The sequence below is a fragment of the Zonotrichia leucophrys genome, chromosome Z, assembly GCF_028769735.1.
Source record: "Zonotrichia leucophrys gambelii isolate GWCS_2022_RI chromosome Z, RI_Zleu_2.0, whole genome shotgun sequence".
In the NCBI taxonomy this organism is placed as follows: domain Eukaryota; kingdom Metazoa; phylum Chordata; class Aves; order Passeriformes; family Passerellidae; genus Zonotrichia; species Zonotrichia leucophrys.
This window is the reverse complement of record NC_088200.1, coordinates 10,614,263-10,641,986: the sequence shown is the minus strand read 5'-3', so window position 1 is coordinate 10,641,986 and position 27,724 is coordinate 10,614,263. Positions and strand designations below refer to the sequence as shown.

At 41.4% G+C, this 27,724-nt stretch overlaps 1 protein-coding gene across 2 annotated transcripts; it reads right to left on the bottom strand.

Moving 5' to 3' along the window:
- TARS1 (threonyl-tRNA synthetase 1) lies at positions 1 to 27,497 on the bottom strand. 2 transcript variants are annotated; one of them, XM_064735127.1, is made up of 19 exons: positions 26,928 to 27,497; positions 14,351 to 14,431; positions 13,387 to 13,577; positions 12,226 to 12,349; positions 11,061 to 11,182; positions 10,721 to 10,838; positions 9,937 to 10,001; positions 9,777 to 9,855; positions 9,056 to 9,202; positions 8,076 to 8,174; positions 7,210 to 7,376; positions 6,547 to 6,709; positions 6,321 to 6,458; positions 5,560 to 5,637; positions 3,664 to 3,764; positions 3,449 to 3,553; positions 2,716 to 2,788; positions 1,882 to 1,996; positions 1 to 1,249 (listed from the first exon to the last, which is right to left on the bottom strand). In XM_064735127.1, exons 1-19 carry the CDS (start codon positions 27,381 to 27,383, stop codon positions 1,101 to 1,103), a joined length of 2,571 nt encoding a protein of 856 aa, XP_064591197.1. In that variant the 5' UTR covers positions 27,384 to 27,497; the 3' UTR covers positions 1 to 1,100. The 2 variants fall into 2 exon arrangements, with proteins under 2 accessions (XP_064591197.1, XP_064591196.1); XM_064735126.1 differs by lacking the exon at positions 26,928 to 27,497 and adding an exon at positions 14,655 to 14,768.
- Between the last annotated feature and the right edge of the window lie 227 nt (positions 27,498 to 27,724).

Here is a 27,724-nt window from a genome sequence, read left to right as displayed (position 1 = left end):
AACCTCAGACCAAGATTTTATTTTTTGTCAGTGACAGACATTTGCCTCTTGTTAGCCAGATGTAGAGGAAAACCCCAACCCAAACCCAGAATCAACAGATGAGAGCCCTCAGCAGTAAGATAGGAAGAGCTGCTAATTAAGTGATACCTTGGACTAGAGGCTTGGGAAGGAAGCCTGGATGGGACTGTACCTATTAAAGTGAAAAGCAGCATTTGTCTTAAAGAAATAATCACTACCTTAGTACATTCTTGTTTGTGTGTGAGAGATGCTCCTACTGCAACGACAGCTCAGAGATATGAACAGAAACACCCTTTATTCCTAGTACTACCTGCTGCTTTGGCCTTCCTGTGCCCTGCGCTTTCCGGACAGTGTTATCCCCTTTCTAGAGCTCTGAGGCCCTTACCTGCAGAGCCAGCACATTTCAGAGACTGCCTTTGGAAAGGGGCACAGCAGGCTCTGGTTAGCAGCCCTGTGCTCTGTGGCACAGCCCCACGGTGGAGTGAGGAATGCCTGACTTCAGGGGCTGAGACACTGCCAGAGGTAATAACCACTATGGAAGCAGGAGCCTCTGTTCATGTCCCCATTCCTGGGACTGGCAGCTCTGGAGAGCCAATACATTCACAGCTGGTACTTTTTCTCATGGTACTTTGACCATGAGACAGGATGGAGACACTCATGGAGACGCTCCAGAAGCTGCTGCTGCAGCACATGGTTACTATGTGGGTTCTTAAGCCTGAGGTCTATTGTTAAACTGACATGAAAAATATGTTATCAAAATGTATGTTATTCTTAACAGGGCAGATAGAATGCCAGAAATACCCCTGATTAATGTTTCAATCTTCCCTTGCAGTCACAGAAAGTAATTTCATCTTGCTTCATATGTCAGTGGTTAAAAGCCAGGCAACTTTACTTCAATGTTTTCGAAAAACTTGATTTTTTTTATACAAAAAGAGGCATTTTTGACTAAAGAAAGATCCCCATTAAAATGAGCAAGAGGTCCAAATGTGAAATATACTACAAATCTGGCTCAGAACAAAAACTCTGGTTAACTAAATTAGGAAAACTACAAATTCTTTATATGCCAGGTAGAGCAGATGGTGTTAAAATTCTTCTTCAGCTTGTCTGGAACGAGAGGATTTCAGCTGGAGCAGCCTCTCCACAGTGTCTGCAATGGTTCTTTCCCCATGCACCTTGTTGTCACGGGTGCGGATGTTCACAGTTCCACTTGCCTTCTCCTTTTCACCAACAACTACAAACAACCAAGAGGCAAAAGAATTAAGTGATTCTTCACCATTCTTTCAATTACTTGGAGGGTAGAGTTTCTCTGTCAAAGGCTCCTTCTACTCTTAATGGATCCCAGATGGCTTTAAGCCCAATGCTAGATCCCCAGTTTACACAACAGCACTAACATGCTGCTTCAAATCATGTACTTCAGGATGAGTTTCTAATTTTTCCTGCATCACTCTCTCTGAAAGAGGCTTCTCTTATGCACGCATGCCTAGTTCAGAAGTGTACCATGGCTGAATGCAATGGAAACATAATTCTTTTGCTGAAGTAGAAGCAAGAGCATAAATTATTGGGAGGAGGGAAAATTACTTAAAATCTGACTGATAAAGGACAAGAGACTTCCCATCTATCCCCATACTGCCGACCAGAAGACAGCAAAAAGTACCAATAATGCCTTGGGTCACAGTGATCTTCCTTCAGGGACAGCTATCCAAACCAGGAATGCCTATGATGTCAGCAGGAGAGGTTCTCTGCAGGGGAAACTCTCAGGAACAAACTGACCTGAAACCCTGATTACAGCTCTCTGCCTTGCTCACAAAATGATCAAACCCTGTAACAAAAGGGTCAGCCAGTACAAGGTAACTAATACATTACCCAGAATAAAATTATACTGAGCAAGCTGAGCATTTCTGATCTTCTTGTTCAGTGTGCACCCAGGATCTACATCAACATCTGCCATAAATCCAGCATCATGGAAGTGCTGCCTGACCTGAGGAAAAAATATCAGAATTGTCACTATTGGATATTCATGACCATGAACTATTCATGACTTGTAGATTTAAACCATTTCAGATTATCTGAACCCTAAAACAAAGGCACTGTCATGGGTTCAGACTTCTGAGATGAGTCCACTTCAAGAAATTAAAATACATCAGCTATCATGCAACTATACACAAAATAAATAAGTAAGCAGTGATGTGAACATCCAATGTTTGGGCTGAGTAGTAAGTTTGACACTGTAAAAGGCAACAGGATAATGGAGCTTACTGATTAGAAGAGATTTAAAAAAAATTTGCAAACTATTTTATTTGTATATAACGTGCTAGAAAGAACTGCAGGCAGAGGTGTGCTGGATGCTAAATCTGCAAAGACTCATCTTCATCTTTCTTACTGCTCTGCAAGAGGCACATGGCCATGGGGGACTAGAACCTGATGGGTAAGACAGATCTGAGCAAGAAAAAAACTAAGTTTTCTAAAAATAAAATTCTCACAAAGATCAACAGTTATTATTCACATATCCAAAATTTAACTCTTTAAGAGATCTACAACTTCAGCAGCTAATTGACACTGTGATATAAAAAATGACTCAACGTAATATGCCAAGACTTGGAATACGCCTCTGAAATAAATACTATTAATCATTAAGAACTAAGTATTTCAGATCAGTACAATATACTGAAATCAGAGCCCTGAAACCATATACATCACCTTTTGAGCATACTCATCACATGCTGGTCCCACTGGTACCACCATTACTTGCTGTGGGGACAGCCAGAGTGGCCTTCAATAAACAAACAAAACAAAAGTTTATATAGCTTTCATTGTTTTTTTCAGTATAAAAAATACTATTTACAGAGAAGAATAAAATCTACACAAGAGACTCTTAAAGCCAGCTGCACAGATTGGATTCAGAGGTGATGAGAGCCCTATATTCACTACAATTATTTCCCCAAAAGAACTGAGTGTCTAAAAGGATTGCAGCGTGGGCACGAGCACTCACTGACTGGAAAATTGCTGTTGTGTTTTATGACAGATAACAAAGCCTAACAGATTGAGCTCATTACTAACTAAGCACAGGAAAACCTTTACTTTTGAGTCTTGTCATAATCAAAGGGGTCATTCCTACTGGATATTAAGATAGGTGAAGCAGATCACCCACATAAATGACTCTTTACAAGATGGTCCTGCTGCAAAAGCAGCTGGAATGTACATGCTGTGGGCAGACCAGCTCTATGCTGCACCTGCAGAATCTACCATATCTTGAATAATTTCACATCTAAGGAAGGTGGTTCAGAAGAAATTGCCCTGTGGTATTCCTAGGCATGTTGCCCTAGCAAGCAAGTGGAACAAACAGACCCTCTTAACTCTCCAGTACTTGGGGCAAATTTCTCTGCTACGTGAAGAGTTTGTTTGAGCTGGAATAATAACTTTTCAGCCTTACCATTTGCCTCCATAGTTCTCAGTTAGAATGGCAATCATTCTCTCCACAGATCCCAAGATAGCCCGGTGAATGATAACTGGTCTTGTCTTGTCATTGCCATCATGGCTGTAAAGAAATGCTTTTGTAAGGCTTTTTGTCTTGATGCAACTTTATCCCTGTAAGTGTCACTGAAGTTAGATTATAGAGAAACCAAAGCCACCAGCCTTTGTGCTTACCTGACAAAGGTGAGGTTAAATCTTACTGGCAACTGGAAGTCGAGCTGAATTGTAGCACATTGGTGGTAGCGGCCAATGGCATCCTTAATCTGAATATCAATCTGAAAAATAAAAAGGCATAAACTTTTATAGTTAAGAGATAACCACTTCCCCCTGAAAGCAAATTCATTGTTTTGAGATGGAAAGTTTCACTCAATGCAGAGAAATTCTATGCATTGAGTGAAACTTTAAGCTTCACTTAATGCTCAATGAAAGCTGAAGTAAAACTATGCTGCTTAAACTCAAAGTTTAAGCAGCATAGTTTTACTTCAGCTCTCATTAGGCTTTAAATGATTTGCAGGTTCTGATGCAAAAAATGTTAAGAGCTAAAACAGGGTGAGTAACTAGAGAGATAATATATCAGATGGAAACTACATTTAATGTCTCAGACAGTTTGTGAGTTTGAAAGTCTGGAACTTTCAAAGGCGTTTTCACTGAGTACAGCAGAACATAAATGCATAACTGAACATGTCTCCCCACAAATGAGACTTCTTCAGCCTCAAAGTGGCAAATTTGCACTTCTTTATTATACAGTATTTGAGGACTTTGCAGCTTGTGTTACAAATTCAGGGTATGAACAAGAGACAAGAATCTGTTAAATAGTCCACTTACCAGCAGGAGCTCCTATCAATCAGTGACACTTGTTCTGACCTACGAGTTAAACCTGTTCTTTCTTTTCTATCTAACACTTAAATTCTGAGTACACTTATGATACAACTTAGAGAAGACTTACAGAAAAGAGTAGACTATAGTGTCCTGACATTATTTATTTATTACATTGCTCACTTACTCATTGTTTTACCAGTGTATATCAGGCTATATATTAAGGCAGTATGCTTTATTTTAATTTGTGTAATAAACAAACAGATCAATATTTTAACAACTCAAGATCTAAATGTCTTTCAATTTTGCATCTAGAATTCAATTTATCAGAATTCAGCTAGTCATCAAAGAGCTTCTAATCAAAATACATTATTTACAACCTAATTTAATTTCAAATCCAGAGTGTATAAAGAGCAAGCGTAAGATTTATTTATGTTAACAAAAGTTCCTGTATATTTGTCTTCCTTCAGTCAAATACAGAAATTAATAAATATGAGCTGCTGTAACACATTTTACCTAAAACATGACACAAAACAAAAGTGATTCAACTGGCATACAAATACAGAAATCAGAACCACCTTACTAGATGAGAACACAAATATAAATGTAGCGTAGGCATATTGGGGAAAGATTTTAAAGCTATTTCATAATACTCTGTGTCCTTAGAAGCAAGGATAACAATGAAGTTTCTAAAAAGCCCTATTTAATCTGTCTATACTGAGGAGACTGTTCTCAAGAAACTCAACAAATTCACATCACTGCATGGGGATTTTTAAACTAACAAAAACCACCAGTAACTCAATGCAACTTCAAAACTGTGCAGTTCAGGGAATAAAAATTTGTTTAACCAGAAAGTTTACTTTAGATTTTCTCCTGACTCAGGATTCACTCACTGCTGAAAGGATTATTTGCAATGCAGAAGCTGCTCTGCTAAAACAGGTCATATAGTGCCACCTTGTGTTTATGTCACCCACCTGTCAGCTGTTTAAGCAGCCAATAAATAGTTTATTCATGTTTAATTAACTAAATGAGTGTTAAAGCCATTAAAACTATGTGAAAACCAGAATCATAGAAGATTATTTCTCTCTCAAGTATGTTAGAATTCATGTATCTGGAAAACCAGCGAATTTCAGTCAGACAGCATCTTAAAATGGGCTAACATAAAAAAATATTCCTTCTTCCTCATCCCAGCCTTTTGCCTTACCCAAACAGAATTAAAAATGAAATCCAGGGAGGGGTTAGCAACATACTAACCTTAGGTCCATAGAAAGCTCCATCACCAGGGTTTAACTCCCATTTCTCACCAAAGGCATTGAGGCTGTTTTCAAGTTGCTGGAGATAAAGGACACACACACTCAGCGTTTCTTCACACATTACAGTTTCAGGTCAGCCTGCTACTACAAATAGGTGACCCTACCAAATTCTCACTACTTCTCAGTAACTGCCAAAACACTTCTATTTTCTGAAAAAGGGAAGTTTTGGAAGAGCACCAGCAAAAAAAAAAAAAAAAAAAAAAAATCTGAATTTAAACACACAAAATCAATGTACTCATTTTGGATGAGGCCAAACAAGCATTAGCTAAGGTATAAGAACTTTTATACTAAATTCAAAGTCTGTAGGTAATGTAGAGATGAAATCTGCCCTGGTACACCAAACGTCTATTCCTGCCCTATCTTCTCCCCAGTACTGCACCTGCAGTTGCAAACCCCATCCCTTTCAGCCTCACTTTTGGGAGATGGCTCTAAGTTTTATTACAGGGGCTGCCAGAACTGATTCTCTTCCTCCTTTTTTAATTATCAAAAAAAGACAAGGAGAAAGAGTTCATTTGATGCTTACATGGAGACTGTCTCTGTACTGAGACCAAACTATTTACAGCAGGCAGAGGGAACTGAAGGCAATTATCAAAGTTATTTTTCTCATGCTCAGCCCAGCTTCATTCTACCTTCCAGAAGGCAGTAAGCTCTTACAGAAGACGCAGCTTTACATCAGAGAAAAGAATAAGACTACTGTTTTACCTTTTCAGCTTGATTCCACACTTCAATATCTCCCAGGTACTTCTCAGGACGGGTGGAGAGATTGAGTTTAAACGAAAATCCAAAGACATCATACACGGTACGCAAGAACTCCAGACAGCTCTTTATCTCATCTTCAATCTTGATGATAACAGAAATCATGTCTCAAACATGGAAATTTCAGTTTGCCCGATTTTACTACCCAGTTTCACTCAGCAATAGCCCCCACCTGCTCCATAGCACAGAAGATGTGAGCGTCGTCCTGCTGGAACCGGCGTACTCGGGTGAGTCCCGTGAGAGCTCCCGACAGCTCGTTGCGATGCAGGACACCAAAATCTGCCAACCGCAACGGCAGCTCGCGCCACGACCTCGGGCGATGGTCAAACATAAGGCTGAAGGAAAAGTTCATTACTTGAAGCTCATTCAGAACCAAAATTCAGCAAAGAACAGTCAGGGAGAAGCAGCCAGTGATGAAGCACATGCCTGTAAGGCCATTGGTGTAATCTGGACAGAGACATCAGTCTTATCTAGATTTGTCAGGGAAACAATCTCCTGCAATAGCTGGTAGGCCTTCCCCTCTTCACAGAAAGGAGATAAAACAGCTCCTAAAACTGAGCTTTAAAAGCTGAATGCCTAAACTGCCACAACACTGACAATGCCCCAGTAATGATGGATCACTCTAATGATGGTAAAATGACATGAGATTTCTCAGTGTCTCAAGTGAAGAGAGCATGTACACAGCAAGACATATAATTACATCATTCCTGACAGAATGAATAACTGAAAGTAGCCATCCTTATCATTACACAGGCAAAGGAAGCAGAGTGGGTTTCACTTGGGTTTTTTTTTAATCAGTACAATCTCCGGTAAACTGAATTTGCTATGTATTTACCAGTGTCCTGGACAGTTCATAGGCTTCAGAGCAAAGATTTCTTTCTCCACTTCAAAGGAAAACATATTGTCACTGTAATGCTGCCAGTGCCCTGAAGTCATCCACAGTTTGCTGTTGAAAACATTGGGAGTGACAACCTCCTGGAATCCACGTTTTCGATACTCACTCTGAAACAGGCACAGTATATAAAATAACTAATAAAGAAAACAAAGCTAAGTACAGGCTTCAATCTGCAGCCAAAAAAAAAAAAAGTGATGCCATATGAAAGTCCCATGTCTTAGGAAGGGAATGGAGGAAGAAAGACTCAACTTGAAGCTGGACATGCCAGGAAACATTCCTTCCACCATCCTTTCCCCAAACAATTTCTCTAGCAGAAAGTAAGCAAGAAAAACAAGTTTCCTCCCTGCAAGCAATGCAGCAGTCTCTAATTACTCCATGACCCTAGATATATTTCACTGCAGCCCAAATATACAGTAATTACACAGACTGCAAATCTTAGAGCAGGAAGATCAGAATTCTTTTCTTACATATATTTTCAAAACAAATAGGTCTTGAAGGTCAAATTAAGTATGTTTTTTAAAACAAATCAATATGCATCAATGGAACAGCAGTAGTATAAGCTTGGCTCTACTATTAGATGTCAAAGAATTCCTTTGACAAAGCACCTTTATCACAGCTTTAACTGCAGGTATAAAGTACTGATAAAACATAACTTCACAGAGATTGTGACAAGACCAATTCAAAGAACCAAGCTTACCTTTGTTCCATGGCTTACACAACTAAAAGACAACTTGAAGTGAAGGGCTATTAATACAGTTAAAAATCATGCAATTTCTCTTACAAGATTTCCAAAAGATATTACTTACCCGTATAAATTCAATTAATGTGTTATAAATGTAAGCTCCTTTTGGCAAGAAAAAACAACTACCAGGGCTGAGCTCATGGAAGAAAAACAGTTCTTGGTCCTGCAGGAAAATAACACTTTAATAACTTAGTATTTGCACCCTACCTTTTTAACTTAACATTCACAAATGGATTGCTACTGACTGGTCATCACTAACAAGAGTTTCAAAAAGAAAAACATGGGAAAAAAAGCAATATCCAAAACACCACCAGATGCATTTTCACTAGTATTTTTATGTCTGTCAGCCAGACATAAAAACACTACAGGGGGAAGAAATTTTCAGTTTCGTCTTTCACCATTACTGATGTGCCAAAACTTTACGCTTAACCCCCAACTGTGCCCTCACAGTTCCCTCTGCATGTTTACCTGTCAATGTTTAGTTCTGCTTCTGCAGCTCTCTAATTATCTGCACATAAACTGAATGCGTGAACTACAGCTGGTTAATGTTGTTACAAACTGCACACACCTGAGATCTGCATCTTTTGTCATAACGCACTTGCAGCAGACATTTTAACCCTGTTCAGAATTATCAGTTAACTGACAGAGGTTCCAAAAACCAGCCGGACAAAAAACACAGCTGTATTTGGGAAATTCTGAAATCATGCAGAAGGAAAGAACTGCGTGAACAGGCTGCAGCAAATTGTGTAGGAATGAGCAGTGCCTGCAGACTAGAGCATTCATGGGTTGCAGACTCAAGTCTTTATATTCCGTTCTGATCAATGTGCGCAATAAGGATGCCATTGTATTGAAAGAATATAGAAGTTATTTATTTTAGGATTTGATGCTCCTGAGAAAAGCAGGTGACTTCATAGCCCAACTGAAAATAAAATTGTGTCACGCCTTGGTTGTGGCAGCAAGTATAGGCTGTCTTCAAGATGTTTCAATTAAGGGCTCATATCCACACAGTGCTTTTGGAATACATTACTAGAAAAGCTGTCTCACCCGCCCAATTTTTCTGTGATCTCTGCTTTTTGCCTCCTCCTGGAACTTCTCCCACTCCTTCAGCATTTTTGTATCTGGGAATGAAATTCCATAGATCCTCTGGAGGGATTCCATATCGGCCTTGCCTTCCCAATAGGTAGAAGAATTCTGAATGCAAAAAGAAATTAAACATTGAAGAAAAGGGGAAGCCTCCACATTTCACTACTTCTGCCTGCTATGAAAAGGCATACAACTATTAATAAATGATTACTGTGTAACAACTAAGTCATGAGGAGATTTTTAATGTGAAATTTAGAGCACTGATCGGAAAAATCCTTAAAGGTAAACACAGTAAGTACAAATGGTTTCAGGCTCTTGTCTTTTTTTAAAGCCCATCTGCTTTGTAGCCATCCTATTCCAACTGTTTATTCACAAATAGCTATAATCATCAGCCAAGCAGAAACTATAAATTCTAATTGATACAGTTCAGCCGAACTTTAAACCAAATTCACACTCTTGTACTGGAAGTGCAGGCCCTGGACACCTAGTTGGGCTTCACACCATGCAAATATCATTCTAGCATACCATTACCCTTTCACAATCTGTAAACCAAGTTTTTGGCCAGGTTACCCAGTAACCTGGAATTCCTTAGCCAGGAATGTACTGTGAAACTAAGCCTAAAGGCAGCAATGCATCTGAAGTGTTGCAGTGAACACATTTGTGTAGGACTTCCAGCACTTACCTTATGAATTTTTATGGTCTTTATCTTGCCAGTATGTCTGACATGAGGCCCTCTGCATAAATCTATCAGGGGACCACACCTAAGAAAAGGAAAACATTTATTTGGTATATTTAATCCTAAAACCATAAACCTAGTAATACTACAATCCATGCATAATTACCTGTATACTGTAGTAGTTGGGGTATTGACCTTCTCATTCAGGATGCGACACTTGAATTTATTATACTGAGAAGAAAAACAACACACATACTTGTTAATTCATTAACAAGTTCCAAAAAGAGAAGTGGACAACAATTTAAACTATTTGCAAACTTGATGCTGTGCTGCATCAGGCCTGTAAAAGAGACAGGATAGTGGAGCAACGTGCCTAGAGAGCAGGGTGTGCAATCTCTGTCCTTGCACCCGGACACCTATGGAAGAACCTTCCAACCTGAATGATGCTATGATTCTCCTGACGTCCTAACAGTGAAAACTCATTAATGCCTACCTCAGGAATGCCAAAAAATTATCTGCAGCTAGATACGAGAGAGAAAGGATCAGGTTTTAGTGCTGCTTGCACTCTTTTAGAAGTCCTTCTTCTAAAATAATGTTCTATAAAGCTTTCTGAATGCAGCAACATATGCAGTCACAATATCACCACAGACAAGGTAACACAACAACTGCATACATAATATGCTGCAAATTTACATTTCTGGGAAGTAAATAAAGAATGGGGCTTCACAGAATTTAGTTAAATCACCCTGGGGAAGTTTTAGAAAATTCTCACAGTTTTAGAAAAACAGAATGCCTACTTCCAAGAACCTAAAAATTACTTTCTTTTTCTTTTCTAATTTTTTTTGTTAAGTATCAAAAATGAGTTTCTAAGAACATATCACCTTGTAACACATGCCCTGAAATTACAAATACTTGCATGAGGCTAGAAACAACCTTCAGTAACAGCCCACCTTAAACATTTCAAGCAGTGTTTCCTTCTTAACTTCCAGTCTTTCAAAGGCTTGTTTTTCCTTCATTATCTTCTTGCATAATGTTTCCAAAGCAGAGAAGTCATTACTTGATACACCCCTAAAATAAACATACACAGAGAAGTGAGTAATTTTTGCTTTCATTTGCAATTTGTCATCCTGGTGCAATGCACCAGCCTGTGGTTGGGGACATCCTGCAAAAAAACCAAAGCCATCTGCAGCAATACATATGATTTTGTTCTAGGAACAAGCACATAGCAGAAATTTTGCTGTGACTGCCACCCAACCCCAGCTCCTAAACAAAGAAAAATACAAAACCTACCCTTCCTCAAGAAACATGTCGTAATAAAATCCATTTTCTATTGGTGGGCCATAGCACAAACAACCACCATAGATTCGCTCCATAGCTTCACCCATTATGTGAGCACTTGAGTGCCAGTAGACCTAACAGAAGTAAAAAAAGAAGGGATCAGTTTTGAATACACACGATGCATTTCCAACTGTTCCATTTAAAACCTTTTCTGAAATGCTTGCTTTCAAGGATACTTGAGGCACATCCCAAGTTAGAGCAGTGCGCAGAACAAGTGACCTGCCAGCACCACTCGCATCCTCAGCATCAATGTTTCCAAAAAGTAGCATTTCCACCGGAAAACTTACATTCTGGTAGCAAACAATTCTTACTTTCAACTGTTGCTAACGTGATTTAATTATTCTCAAGAAGTGAAGACACCAATTCAGAAACCTTTTTTTCTATGAACTTTAATCAATCAGATCTGCATACTGACCAAAAGATGTGCTTTCAACATAAGGCTGTGGTTCTAATCCAGCAATCTTATGCATAAGAAATCCTGCACACTCCATCCTGTAGAACACCTGAGATTTTGACAAAACCAAATCTTTTAAGAGTTAGCCTGCCCCTAACTGCAGACTCTAACAGCACAAACTGAAATAATAAGCTGTCATTTAGCCAGTAGGAAAACCCTAGGTTTGAATGTAAAACTTCTGTGATGAATTTCACTGACAGCTTCTTGTACCAACTGATTTTTTTCTAAAGAACCTAATCACAAGTTTACTGGCTGTACACATTTATGTGACTGAGTAGCCAGAATAAAAAAAGCAGATACCTTTGCATACACAAACACAAAGAGCAGTCTGTTCTATACTTTTATGATACTACATAGAAAGCATTTTTGTTCCCAAAATCAGTGCTGAAGATGTCAGTTCAAAAGACCTACTTCACACTAACATGAAGGCTGAAAATATAAATTTTTAACAAGAACTACAGCAACTGCAAGGAGACTTGGCTACAAGTATGCAGCAGAATGTAAATTACTTGTAGTACCACAACTCCTCAGTAAGGAGCTATGAGGAAATGTAGATATACCTGTTTTCTCCATCTTCTGAACACAGTAAATATTTAAATAACTGCAAGAGGCTGAGTTAAATGTAAACCTGAAACAAAAAATGCTTTGGCAAAAGATACTCACTGCTTGAGCCTCTTCATCCTCAAACTTCAGCAGCTCCAAGGAACAATCCTCCTCCAAAGGACGGTCTAGATCCCAAACCACCTTGTTCACTTTGGCAATAACCGTGTTGTCAGCTAATCCCTGACTACAGAACAAACACAGAAGTACAATTATAAGAAAGTACATTGTACTTTGAAATCACCAAGTAGAAGTTTCCCAGATTTGCCCACCAGTTTGAATGAGACTTTACAGTGCTCAGAGTGGATATAACGTCATAAATAAATTCTAAATAAATGACTATTTTAGCCAGTCCTGAACATTCATGAAAAATCCTACTTATATTTTAGGGATATGGGAAGAAAACTCTACTATATACTTAACCTTCATACATATTTGACTTAGAGGCAGCATCCTCCAAGTACAAACCTGACTTCACAATCCTATTGCAATATAAGAGCAAACTACTCTCTTAAAGCTATCAAACACAATTTTTGACATAGCAGCTTTACTGTTTGTATCAACTAGCCAAAATACTCGTTTCATGATCCCAAATCACAGAAGCAAAGGAGGTTCCAATGACTTGGCACCTTATTATGGACAGGGGAAAAAACAATTTAAAAAGGGGCATTTCACCTTTAGGAATCACCCAATCTTTGCAATGTTAACTGTCAGGGTGTGCACTGTGTACAATTCGAAAATACTCCACAGCAGTTATGTGTAACCTGGAGATATGCAACGCTCTTTTTAATAGATATCTCCCATGCAAATTAAAGTGAAGAATACTCATACTGTTAAATTTCTCTGTAATCAATTGAAACATCACTCAGCAGTCATCTTCGTTGGATCAATGCAAACAGGTTTGCAGTGCTAACATTCCACTTGGTAATTTAATAGCAAATCAGTTCTTAATGTAACAGCAGTACTTGGATGGAAAAATACACTACTAAAATGTGTCTAAAATACCACAGTTTTATTCTTATTTAATGTCAGAAACTTCATCTTTATAAGGCAAAAGAAAACTGCACTCCAAAACTAAAACCCTGCTAGTTGCCTTCAGTTCATTGCATACAAGATGCTTCAAAAAGACTTGAGATAAATTACAAAGAAATTAATTATAATTACTCATCCCCTTAAACTCAGTGTCTGAAACTGACTGTGTAGATTCACAGAACAGAAGCATACCTAATTCCACACGCAATTTGATAAGGAGTAGTCTTCCAAGATTCAGCATCAACCTGCTTGCCATCAGGTAACGTAACTTTAATGGGTTTACTGTCATTTGCAGCTCTTTCTGCAAGGAGTGCATCATGTTCAGCCTTAAGTTTATTGTACATCTCCAAACGCTCATTGATAAAGGCAGGCCAGGGATTCAGCTGTATATAATAAAGACAAAGGAAATTTATTAATCTGATAGCACATCATGTCAACAATGGCAACACAACAGCTATACTTTTCATAAGCAACTATGTCGTGACAGCTGTGCGCTACATGTAACAAGTAATCACCATTATTTCAGATTATATAGTATTAATTATGTCATAATACCATATGGCTTCAGCTTAATGAAATCTGTACCACTGTACACCTGTTCAATAAACCACATGTTTCCAAATAACCACACCATCTGATAAACTACACATGGGCAAAAGTCAATTAGGAGAAAAACCGTAAGTTCAACGTAAAGCAAGACTTTCCTATTAGGTGAACAAGCTGAGGGAGCACTCTAGCCCGGGCCACCTGGACAGGAACACAGTGTGTTCCTGTCCTCAGTTTACCACGTGTCCTGACGTCAGGCCCGTCCGCCGGGCACAGCCACGCACTCGGCTCACACCGGGCTGCCCGCGGGCCCACAGCGAGCTCTGCTTACCCACCACGAAGACAAGAGCACCTTAAGCAGGCTTTCTCCACCTCGGCGACCTGCTGCCTGCTTCCCGCTGCAAAAAGGAACTGGGAAAAGCATAACCCAACCCAGCTATGGGAATCTGAGCTCTTCTCCTATTACACCAACGCAACTTAAAAAGCCAACAACGGCACTGCAAGGCACACAAAACACCCCAGAAGGACAAACTATAGCAATGACAGCAGCACACGGCGCAGCAACGAGGACTCCGCATCCTCCCACCCCCGCGGCCCAGGGGCTGCTCACCTCCGACCGCCCTCCATCGCCAGCCCCTTCCTTCATCTTCTTCTTCCCGCAGTCTGCCTTCTTCTCTTCCCCAGCGTCCACCTGCGGAAGGCAAGCACCGTTTAGTCATGCCCCGGCAGTCACTCACACCTTAGGCGCTTTAAGTCCCCCCTGATCTCCTCGTCCCGCAAAGCCCGCGTGCCCCCAGGTCCCTGCTCCTTTTCCTTGGGGCACACCCCACCGCCCCCCGGAGCGGGGGAAAGCCTGGGGAAGAGGCCCAGCTCCCCCGCCGGCCCGCGTTGCTGAGCCCCGGCGCGGAGCCCACCTGGCTGTCAGCGCCCGCCATGGCCGCGGAGCCGCCCGGGAAGGGGCGGGCACGGCACGGCCAGGCGCAGGCGCCGCTCGGCCCGCGGCTGATGCAACCGGGGGCGGCCGTGCCGGCCCAGCCCCAGCGGGAGCGGGGCGATGGAGCCGAGCGGGGCGGCGGGGCTGTCCGGGGCCGCCCTGGGGTGGTGCGAGCGAAGGCGGCCCGTCATGGGGTGCGGCGGCTGGACGCGGCCCATGCTCTGTCCGCGCCCGTGAGGGCTGCGAGGGCGGCCCGGCGCTCGCACAACCGCGCTCTGCTCGCTGTCGCGGGAAGAATCACAGAATCGATTAAGTTGGAAAAGATCCTCGAGATCAGCGAGTCCGACCTGTGACCGAACGCCACGTTCGCTAAGTTGTAGACCACGGCGCTGAGTGCCATTTCCAGTCTTTGCTTGAACTCCTCCAGGGACGGTGACTCCACCACCCCCGGGCAGCTCGTTCCAGTGTCGAATCAACCTGTCTGTGGAGAAATTCCTCCTAATGTCCAGCCTAAACCTTCCATGGCGCAGCTGAAGACGGTCCTCTTGTTCTGTCAGTTGTTGCCTGGAAGAAGAGGTGGATTCCCACCCTGCTACACTCAGGGAGTTGTAGGGTGCGATCAGGTCTCCCCGAGCTCCAAACACCCCCAGCTCCCTCAGCTGCTCCTCGTCACACTTGTGCTCCAGACCCTTCCTCAGCTCCTTGACCTTTCTCTGGACTCACTCCAGAACACAGGGATACCTGGCTACCATTCCCCCTGATGCAGATGTTCTGTCAATGATGGATCAGTGATTGCGAGTACTCTTTAAAATAAAATAAAAATCGGGTTGACCGCTGTCTGATTTCCCAGGGGAGGAGGAAAAAAATGTAGAAGAGATTCAGGGGTGGTTGTGTCGGACTTGAACCGCCGCAGGAGCACCTGCAGCTGTCCCAAGGGAAGCCGGTGGCTTCCCAGCTCAGTGGCTCGTAATCTACAGACACCTCTAAGAAAAATATGTGATATTCAGGCTTGACTTTTACTCTGCAACCATCTTTCCCTCCTCTCCTGATGTTTTTCTCTAATAATGACATTTTCATTTAGGAAAGCTACTGTCTTGCAGCACAATCTCCTGGTGGCTGTGTACTCCCAGAGTGGCCAGTCCCAAGGCCTTACATGTGTTTGGTAACCTTAGGCATACCGGTATACCAGTGAACTCATCCAGTTTAAGCAAGATGTTCATTGCAAGATTTCATATTTTCAGGAAATCCTGGCATGACATCCTTACTTTGAAGAGAGTAAATCACAGGTCAGATCTTGCCTTGGACTTCTGCTGCCCGCAGAGGACTCAAAACTACCATTCTGCCTCCTGAAATAGCTGCCTTCTCTTCATCTGCAGCAGTAATTGGAGAGTTTAGAGTGTCCAAAGTGCTCCCAGATGGATATCAGGGTACCTTGTCCTCCATGGACTTAATTGCTATGAGCCAAAGGCTCAGGGAAAAAAAGGATGTTTTATACAGCTTTCAAATATGTAGTTATGTAGCGGTGAAGGATGGTTGAGAGAATGTCATCGGGCTATTTCACCACAAATGTAGGACCTTAAAAATTAATGCAAATATTTTAATCTATTTGTTAAAATATGAAAATGGGAAGGTGTACTAAATAAGAACTTAAAGACAGAATCAGGCCTAGATCTGGATAGTTCATTTGCGGTCTGAAAGTAAAGTATGAGCAGCATAAATACTGGCAAAAACATTTATTAAACAGCTAAATTTAATAATCTATGTAGGTTCTTTTGTAGAAATACAATGTTTAGTAATACAAAGGGCATTTATTTTATAATACTAATCTTTATATTTGCAAGTCTCCTAAAATCTCTTTTGGGTGGACAAATTATAAGTGGCTATGTGACAGAACATTGCAAAACTTACAGATAAATTATGTAAGGCCAAAATGGAAAAAAACCGTATACTGATGCTGTTCAAGAGAGAAAACAATTAAGTATTTCAAAAGCAATTGGAAAACTGTAGGACTTTCTCTTGTGCCAGAAGATGGCAGCAGAGAAACACAGAAAACTCAGCTGATCTGCTGAGACTCAAATTCCGCTCTGCTCTTGGCTTTAGGAGGTAGGTTTTATGGCAAAAAGCACAAAATTAAGTGAATGCTTCACTGACTTTGCTCTTAAAAAGTGTAATTAATGATGTGCGACTAAATTCAGCCATGCTCTAATAGTGTAAATTGATTTCAGTGTGCTATAATGATTATCAGCAATGAATAGATGTTTCTGTTTCATGAGAAAGTTGTTGGGAAAAATGTGGTCAGAAATTTCTAGTGGAATTGCAGGGTTACTTGGCTTATATTTCATTTAGGAAAACTAAAGATCAAAATGCAAGTAAAAATTTAGAGCAACGAATGTAACACATTTACACCATTTACTTGCACCAGCTGCTCGAAGGAAGCCATCTGATTTGTAATGTAGCACTCACTAGGCTTTCTGTAAAATGTCTGGGTTTGTTCATATTTGTGTACATTAAATCAAATCTATTCACTGTAGAGTATTTTGTAATTTCACAAACTCTGAATTATTTTGAAAATAAAATTGTATGAATGCCATCCATTTATGTTGAGGATTCAAAATATATAATTTGAATTCCAGGCCTAGTGGATTTTCATAAGCCCACTTCAAGCAAAGTGTTCTTATCTCAAAATTAAGAAAACATACAAATATGAGAATCTCAGGTTTAAGAATCTAAATACTCTTGTGAAGTTTTCTCTAGTATTAATTTACTCTGGGCTAATGCAACAAAGCAGTTAACTTTTTAGAATTCTAGTACAACTGTCTTAGAAATGTATATTTAGAAATTGAAAAATGTGTGAAGGTAAATAAAAAAATTAATTTGACATTAAATTTAAATATTGTGAAAGTAACTGAAGCCCTGATTCAAACTGGAACATGCTAGGAAAATGAAATCTAAGCCATGACTTTTGATTTTACTTCAACTTCTGGTGACTTATTAAAATACTAATGTTTTTAGGACAGGAAGAAAAATAACTGGTATTTCACACAAAAAAGGAGACCATTTTGGTTTGTTTCTATGTCCATGGTGGCTTTGTGGACAGACACTATCGTTTGTAGCCTGGTAAACTTCATGCACCAAGAGGTTTGCCCAAATGCTGGGCTTATTTCTGCTTTTTCCAGGAGAGACACGCGCTCATGCATGCTAGGGAGAAAATCCTCACTAACAGCAGAAATGCCAGACCTTTTGTAAACTGAAAACACACAGAGGCACAGAGACAGCCTCATCCCACCTCTGTCCTCCAGGATGCAGTTCCTCTCCACTTTCCCCTCTTACCCCCTTCACACCTGCAGCCGTGCAGATAATACATTCAAATTACTCAGAGACAGTTTGTTCTCTATGGCCAGGCAGGTTTTTTGAGAAGAGCACAATAAGGGTGTTTTTGGTAAAATGTAGGAGGCAACCAGTTTGATTTCTCATAGTTACAGGTGCTGAGACCAGAGGTTACACATTCCAGGTGAAACTTCAGGGTTCACTCCATGACATCAGATGGGCATCAGACTTCTACTAGGAATTCTTGGGCCTTTTAAAGGAGGGAGATGCTGGGTGATTTTCTCTTCCCTCCCTCCCTGGCTTTTTCTCCCTTCAATGAAACAAGATTTGGTTTTCTGCTTCTTCATAACAAACATACCAATTTTAACTCGTGTTTCATTTACCCTGCATCTCAATTTTGCCCCTAGTTAACTTGGGTAAATATTTTAGCATTTAGCACGTATAGTTGAGCCAGCAATATTTTGTCTCACATCATAAAAAGTAGTAGGTGTGCATGCATCCAAACAAACTCAGCTCTTTCCTGTGTTCTTTTTGTAGAGCTCAGACATGTCATTTTGGAGGGTGTATTGTTAATCCATTATTAGTTGATATATCTAGGATTAAGATACTTTCCCAAATTCCTGCCTTTAGTATGAACTTCCCCTGCTTCACAGTGTAACAGCAGATTCCCTCTACTCTATGATTCTATTTTCCAGTAGGATTTGCACTTAAAAATCTTGTTGTTTTCATTTATAACTTTTCTTTTGGATACTGCTCTCAGAAAAAGATGTGCTGTCTGCAGATGTGACTCCCACTCTGGTCCCCACTCTGTCTTATGTGTGGGCTGTGAGATGAGGATATATATTATATATTATATATTATATATTATATATTATATATTATATATTATATATTATATATTATATATTATATATTATATATTATATATTATATATTATATATTATATATTATATATAGCATTATTCATTTTAGTGTGCATTTCAGAATTCAAAGTCTGAAAATGTGGGGTTTGACAGATATGTTTGTAATAATGGAATTCCCTTTTTTTCTTACAGATATCACAGATAATTTTCCCCTCAGAATAACATTTTATTTTTCTGTAATGGCAGATCATGGATATATTTATGTAGTACCTATACAATTAGAAGATAAATTTTATAATTTCTAAAATTTAATAAATAATTAGCACCAAAAAAACCCCCAACAAACAACCCAAAAATCGCACACCAAAAAACCCTTTCTGACACTCTTACCAGAAAAAACACTGATTTTCACATTACTGAGATTGAGGTGTTTCTCCATGTTCTTTGTGGGCAAAGTCCTCCATGCCATGGCAAGACATGGCACATGGAGCAATTTTGTACATAATGCCATTAGAAGCAGGAAATGCTATTTCCAATAATTTCCTGGGTACAATCCATAACCTTTGATTTTCCAGACTCAGTTTCTTACTGCAGACAATATCTGTCGTACTCCATAGCACTAGGAATTATCTCCAGATACCGAGGTGTGAAAAATGCTTGGATTATCTTCTGCTGAGGCTCCATCTCACAGTTTTGGGAGGAAATTGCAGACAACATAGGGAAGTCAGATATTGCATTCTAGGATTTTTTTTCTCTTTGACCATATTTTTCATTGCAGTAATGACCTAGCTTCACACATTTCCAGAAAAACTTATTTTATTTGAAAAGTCTGTTCTTGGTTTCTCTTTTTAGCTATGACTCAAATGTTCTGGTGATGTTCTCATTAACATCCCTTTTTAGTGATGTTTCATGGACACAATCCAGTAACATTGCTTCAAATAAAGGAACACATGAAAGCTGATGAAAAGAGGTACATCATAACTGTGAATTTTGTCAGACCTCTTGTGACAAGTTATATAAAAGCTTTTTTCTTTGTGTCCTTTTCACTTGGAAGTATTTGGAACATTACTAAAAATAATACTAAGTTGGAAAATTATTTCAAAGTTTTATAACTACAGGGATAGAGGGCAGAAGGGACTCCATCCTTACTTGCTGGTCAGAGGAAAAAGATATTCCAAGGGGACATACAAAGTTTAAATTACTCACAGTTCACCTAGAAGAATAGGATGGGATGTCTTGGCAATTGCATGGAACAGAAAAATCAGCTCATCACTATGTTTGAAACATCTGCTCCATACGGAAGGACCACAACTTATCTTTTCAGTCTTTTCTTTCCTTGACTAAGCAAATTTATTATTTTAATGTGTTTCGGGAAATGTGCTTCCAGATGGTTCTTTCCTTCTCAGTCTGTGATTTTCTCAAAACAATGGTGCTTAAAACAAGCACAGTATTCCTGTAGGGCAGAGAGAACTACGGACCTGACATAGAGCACTTTATTTGATACGACAGCTCAGTATTGCTCACTTTCCTTCAGTTGGTGGCTTTTTAGGATGAGCAGCTCCATTCCATACTGTGTCCTGTTCTTCTGTACAATTCCTTGAACTGAAGAGCACTGGGCAGCAGCAAATTGTTTCTTTGATTTCAAACTACCTCTCCAGTTCATTGGTCATAGATTTTTAACATGTACTCTTTCCTCCCTCATTAACAGCTAATGACTTTCTGGGCAAGAACCAAACACAGGGTAAAATCAGCTGGTTCTAACCAGCTTGAAATATCCTCTAGTTTAGCACAGTTTCATTTAATCATGGAAGTGTTCAGTAATTAATGCAGCCTACATTAAATATTTTGTTTCAATAAATTCACCTAGCTGCATTTGTCATTGCTCTCATGTCTCCCTGATGTCTCTCCATTAGTTTGGCATGATTCTGGCTCTGTCTTCTTGTGATTCTGCCTTACAAGGAAAGCACTGCATCATTCATTGAACACAGCCCATGTTGCTACATAAATCTCTCCTTTCACAAACATCATAGGTTCAATCACTCCTGTAAACAATGACATGGTTTAATAGTGACACCAAGGGTTAACCACAAGAGAAAGAAATACAGTAAAAGATACGTGTTTTCTACATTTATTTGTGTTTTGTATCATCTGAGCCTAATATGCCATCTCAGGAGCAGCTGCCGTGGGACAAGAAATTTGTTATTGCAGCTCACCTGGAGCTGTTTTCTTCACCAGAGATTATTGCAGCTCACCTGGAGCTGTTTCCTCCACCAGAGATTATCACCCCTTCCAGCCTTTTGGCATTTCTTCATATGGATCTGCTTCCTAGCCGAGTTTTAGTGACCTAGTTTAGCAGAAACACCTTTTACACTCAAATCAGGCTGACAGAATGAGGGTAAATAGCAATTACACACGCACTTGTCCTGACATATCTGGAAGGGCAGTAAAGTCTGGCAGCAGAAACCAGCCAGAAAGCCCCATTTTTCACATCAACTATTGCCAGTATGGGCATGACCTTAAGTCTTTTTCTTTGCCTTTTTTTTTACTCATGGCAGTCCTATTGATTGTGGCAGTTGTACACAATAACCCAATAGTCCTGCTTCAGCTACAAATTACTTTGGGGTCTTGCTCTTCTCTGCCCTATGTTGGACCAGCTCCCAGCTGCCTTTGAGAAAATTAAATTGACCAAACACATCTGCCTAAAAAGATCTGTCTGGTGTTAAAAGAAGAACAGTACAAGAATTAAGGTTGAAGGCAAAAAGAATTAAACCCCAATATTTTCTGTCCTTTTTTTAATGTGAAAAATGTTGGGAAAACTTAAGAGGAAAAAGGAAGTGAAGAATTGCTTACTTCTTCAGAAAGATGTCTAACTCCTGGTAACATTTCCACCACTGCATACATTTGCTCTTTCTGTCTGCTTTGGCAGCAAAAGACATGAGGAAATTTTTTTTTTCACAAACACAAGGGATGCTTATGTCCTTTTGACCTTAGTCTACAAGTGTACATACAGGAGAATGAATTAAATATTTTCAAGCAGGTTTTCTGTGTGTGTGTGTGTGATAAAAACACTTATGCTGTCAGAAAGAGCAAAATATAAAACTAAAGAAAGAACAAGCAGCTTCTTAAGAAATACATGGCAAACTGCACATAAAGAATATTTCTTTATATTTCTGTAATCACTTTCCAGAGGTCTCTGTTATCAGTGTGCAAATAGAAGCCACACTTCCAAAAGGCCTTTTTCTCTCTCTGCACAGAACATGAGGACACTTCCATTTCCTCCTGCTTGGCTTCTGTCAGAAGTGATCACTGCTCACTTCCTGCCTTTTAGCAGGAACTAGAACCTGTGAAGTACTGTTTGCTTTGAGCCCTTATACATCTTGCTATGATTAAATTACATTAACTGATGTGTGAAATGGCCAGTTTGCAATTAATTGTAAGGTCTCCTTTTTTTATTTGCTTTGTTGTGTCTCTTTATTGACTGTTGGCATCCCACTCTGCTCTGCACTTTGTCTTCCTCCATCAACTCATCTGTTTCTGGAGCTTTTGTCCTCACTCAGTAATCTTATTTGTTCCCATTTCTATGATGTGATGACAAATGACAACTGCGTATTACACCAAGTCCATACATTAATTTTTTAAACCACATTAGTGCTTTAATAAACTGGAAATTACAGAACTCATAAAACACACGTTTATTTAATGTAATTTATTATAGTTTATTAATATAATTTATTTAAGTAAATATTTTAAATATTTTTGTATCAGCTCAGTGGAATAAGACCTGCCAATAGTATTAAAAATGTTTTTTCTATGCATTCCCATTAACTAACATGCAAGAGAAAAGACATACAGAGATCTCAGTACTAATTTCCACTAAGCAGTTCCTGTCTCTCATCTCTGACATTTTGCTGCTCTTGTTTCAGATCTCTTGACATGTGGAAATGAAAATAAAAGTGAAAATCACAGGAGCAACTTGGATCCAAGCCAATTTAGTTTAGTTAGATCCTTCTAATTTAGTTTAGTTGGCAAAAAAAGTCTGTTCTATACCCAGACATTACCTATATCCAGATATTGCCTCTAAATACAGAAACTGGTTGCCTGAAAAAAGTGAATATTTTCTAACATAGTCCAGTCAGAAGAGGAAAGTGAGTTCAGCAGAGAGGCAGTATGACTCAAGGTAGTGTATAAGGTTACACTGTTAAACAGAATGCAATAGTTGCATTTTTAATATTACTATCCTGACTACAAGTACTTGCAAAAGAGGTAACGTAAGTAGACTTTTTTAAAGTGAAAATAATCACAAAAACATCTTTCTTAGAAATTGAAGTTATCTGGAGGGTTGTGATGTCAACTTCTCACCATTATGTTAATGCATAGGCTTCAGTGGAAACACAAGTGTTCTATAAAACACTAATGAATAATGCAACTAGTCTTTGCTGTGTATAAAGCTGCATTTTGCCCACATTGCATGTTGCATTTTGCCGATGTTTCATGTTGTCTGGAGTGGCAGGCAGCAGAAAAGAAGTATTGTTCCTCGTTAAACATTCATGACAAGAAATTTAACCTTTATTATTTCTGGAAAAGAACAGAGTGGGAGCCAGTCTTTTGCATCCTAGCATCTCAATTCTTAAAATAAAAATGACATTTACCTGCCTGCCTTTTCTTTCTGCTGTGAAGTGGAATATGTTCAGATGGCAACAGTAACAAAGTGTTATTACTATGCATTTGTGTGTGTGTGTGTATATATATATATATATATATATATATATATATATATATATCTGTACATATGTACATCTATGTTTTATGTGCATTTTTGTGACCTTGTGGCTCTTATAGCTCCACAGAAGTTGGTGTCACAAGGAAAAAATAAATTCACATTACCATGTTGTTTTTTTACATAACAGACGTATATAAAGGTAAGGTCACAGAACACAAAAAGAGACACAAGATACATCATGATTTAGAAATTCTTTAGGTGCATTCCAAAAGAGTATAGATTCCTTAAAATAAGAAGATAATAGACCTTGCAAAACAGGGAAGGAGTTTGCAAGTCTCAGTGCCTGGGTATATTTGCAGTATAGGCGATGCTAAAGCATTTCATCTTTTCAGCCTGTAGGTGGGACTGTGTTTTCAGCGAACCCATCCGTGAAAAAAATTCTGAATTGGCATCAGGCAGCTCAGACTGCTGCTAATGCTAGCTGGAGCGAGTCAAGTGATTCTTGACTTATGTTTGAGTTATTTCTGGGGAGAAAATAGCTTGTGTCCGAAATTACTTTAGTCCTTAATGGGCTATTCTGAAATCTCTCTTCTCACTGCAGTCTTTGGGCACTCTGCCTGCTACAAATCTGCAACTGCAGGATTTGTTCCTATTAAAAAGCATTTATGTAGCAGAAAAAAATAATGTCTGTGGAGAAATGTTGAATTTATAGCCATGGAAAATACTGTAAGTGAACTGATGAAGGTGTAGTAAGTGACATTTTGAATTGGGATTAATAAGTAAATTCTCATATATAATTTCTTGGCTCAGAAAAGTAAAAGTCCATCACAGGCTGGGATTCTTTTTTACAAAAACACTTAGGGCAAAGAGGAACAAAAATGTTTATAGCATTCTAGGCCCACAGAGACACTGACTCCCATAACACTGAATGCAATTACTCAGGTAAGCAAGAGCCACATACTGTGGGCCAAATATTTTCATGAAAATACTGAAATTGGACTCTGATGCTACTACTGCTACACAGTACTGGCTAGATGCCTTTTGTTTCTTGATTTTCCTCATGCTGGCCCTGCTTCTCCCACTCTGATTCATTCCCAGCAATACTCTACCTCACAAGGAGCAGCCCGTGTAAAGGGGCAGCAGCCCTGTGATTTATGGGGTTACTATCTCTTCTATTGTGTTTACACAGCTTATGCTCAAATATGATGGCTAGGAGAGTATGGAGCTCACATGTAAAAGGTCTTTTTCATGTAAAATGTAAAAGATATTCTGCTGGGGGAAGAAGGAAATCAAGAGAGATCCGACCAGATTTTGGTGCTGTAAACACATCTGTTGGGTCACCATAAAGCAATGACTACAAAGGTCAGCATTTCAAAATGTGTCTTAAGAAAATGTTTTTGCAAGCTTTGTGGTAAAGATGGCTGGTGTGTTGTATATTGTAACATTCTGCTTAATCTCCTCTATGTTATATGGAGTCATTTACAACAAAAAATGCCTGACATAACTTACAGCACAGGAACACACAAAACCAGCTTCTCCAGGGTGGATGTTTATGTAATCTTCAAGAACACTCTGAAGTTTGATTCAGTAATCAAATAAAACTACGAGAGGCACATTTCTCAGAGACACTACCCATCTTTGAATTTCTGAGCTTCTTTATTTTACCGAGCCTTGTTAGATAAATGTTGATGATTATTTCTGTACATCATGTTATCTGCTGTTTTCATTCCACTTCTCCGTTGTAATTGCACAAGCGCTTTGAGCTCGCTTTATTTAATTGAGGCATCTTAAAGGTGAGCAGATGGTCACCACAGGAGTGCAGGTTTCCCATTCACAGCCTGCACAGCAAAGGCAGCAACAAAAGTTAAGTTTACACATACTGCCCTGACAACGACCTCTGTGCTGAACTAAACAAACCCCTTCTGTAAAGCCAGGAGCAGTTCTCTCCCCTTTCAAACACAAACCTGGCACTCTCTAGCAACTGTAAAACATCAAAATGTACAGCCCTGCTCTGGCTTTCAGGATGGATGCTGGTACAGGGCACACAGAGCTCCACAGAATACCATCCTTTAGGCTGTTGCAGTCAAAAAGCATCAGGTGCTCCAAAGCCTCTTTCACAAAACATCTTGCACATTTCACATCACTTTATTTCAGAAAAGGCTAACAAAAACTGAAACATAGCAGTTTTAAGCCAGTAAGTAGAACTCAATGGGGATGCTCCTAGGACTAGGCAGTATTGTCACAGTAATTCCAAAAGTTCTCTTATTCCCAGTAAAATAATCTCAGACCTCTCCTTCCCTGACGTTAACCTATGTTGCTTGGGTCATTAAACTGTCTCTCTCCACACAGTGGGAAATGGCAAAACCCGGCATCCAGACCTCCCCCCTTCTAGGCACGGGGGGCTCAGAAAGATCCCAAAGGGGCACAGGCAGGGGCCACAGATCCACTGTCAACTTCCCCGTAGGCTTTTGGTGTGCACGGGCACCTTTCCGGGCGAGGAGATGGGAGCAGGGCAGCCCCGCTTGTGCCCTGCCGAGCATCCCCTGGTGCTGATGCTGCAACCCCTCCTTCCCCAGATCCCCCAGCCCTGCCGAGCGCCGAGCCCCTGAGCCCTCGGGGTGCCTCAAAAGCCTTCCTCAAGCAGTAAAGGACGGCTTAAGCGGTCTGTAACAACCCCCAAAGAATATTTAAGAAAAAAATGGAAGCGCAATGGGCTCCTTTACTCCCCCGCGGGGGGACTCGCTGGGCAAGGCAGGGCAGGGGCCGGGCAGGAAGGCAGGCGAACACACACACGAGTGTTGGATGCGTGCGATAAGGGCACCCCCCGCGCGGCCGCGGAGGTGTGCGGGGCGGGGGGGCCGCAGGGAGGAGCGGCCGGGCCGGCTCCTCCCTGCGCACAAACCCGGCCGCGCCGCGCCCGCCGTGCGGAGAGAGACGCTGCTGCTGCTCCCGCGCTACTTAAGCGGGGAGCCCGGCAGCCCCGCGGGGGCATCGTGGTCATAGTCATAGTCGTCCGTCTATAAGAGAACGAGAAAAGCAGAGCCGAGATGCTCCGTCCGTGACCCGCCAGCGGGGTGGGGAGGGGCAGGTTGTGAATCCGCCAAACACCTGAGAAATAAAGCACGACCGAACAATTTCGAGGCGGGCGGGGAAGGGGGGGGGCGAAAAGTTTGCCGGAGCTCGGGCGTCTGCGGGGGGGCGGGCGCGATGCCGCCCTGGCTGCTCGGCAGCCTCTGCTGCGTGCTGGCGGCGCGGGCGGCGCTGGGCGGCGGCTCCTGGGGCGAGAAGGAGGAGGAGAAGCTGATCCGGGTGCTGGTGCTGCTGCCGCGGGACGACGCCTACCTCTTCTCGCTGGGGCGGGTGCGGCCGGCCATCGAGTACGCGGTGCGGAGCCTGCGGGAGAGCGGCGCGGGGCTGCCGCCCGGCTACGCCTTCCAGCTCACCTACGAGGACTCGGCGTGCGGCAACCGCGCCCTGTTCAGCCTGGTGGACATGGTGGCTCTGCAGCGCCGCCGCCCCGACCTGCTGCTGGGGCCGGTGTGCGAGTACGCGGCGGCGCCGGTGGCGCGGCTGGCCGCGCACTGGGACGTGCCGATGCTGTCGGCGGGCGCGCTGGCCGCCGGCTTCGGCGCCAAGGGCGGCGAGTACTCGCACCTCACCCGCGTCGCGCCCGCCTACGCCAAGATGGGAGAGATGCTGCTGGCCCTTTTCCGCCACCACCAGTGGAACCGGGCCACGCTGCTCTACAGCGACAGCAACCCCGAGCGCAGTTGCTACTTCGCCATGGAGGGCGTCCATGTGGTCTTCCAGGAGGAGGCTTTCCACATGGCCGTGCACAGCTTCGACGAGACCAGCCGGCACCTCGACATCGACGACGTGGTGCGCGCCCTCCAGACGGGCGAGAGGGGTGAGTGGCGGCGGAGCGCCCCGCAGGGCTCCTCCCGGCGTTCGGTGGCGGCTGGGGCGGTGGGAATGCCGCGGAGGGAACGACCTGCAGGAGGGGAAGAGTCACGGCTCGACCCGCCCGTGGGGAAACCGCTGCGGTGCTGCGACGGCAGCCCGGGGCCAGGCATCCTCCGACGGACGGGAACAGCAGCCCGGAGTGAAAACTCTGCCCTCAGAGGTAGAGTTTTGCCTCC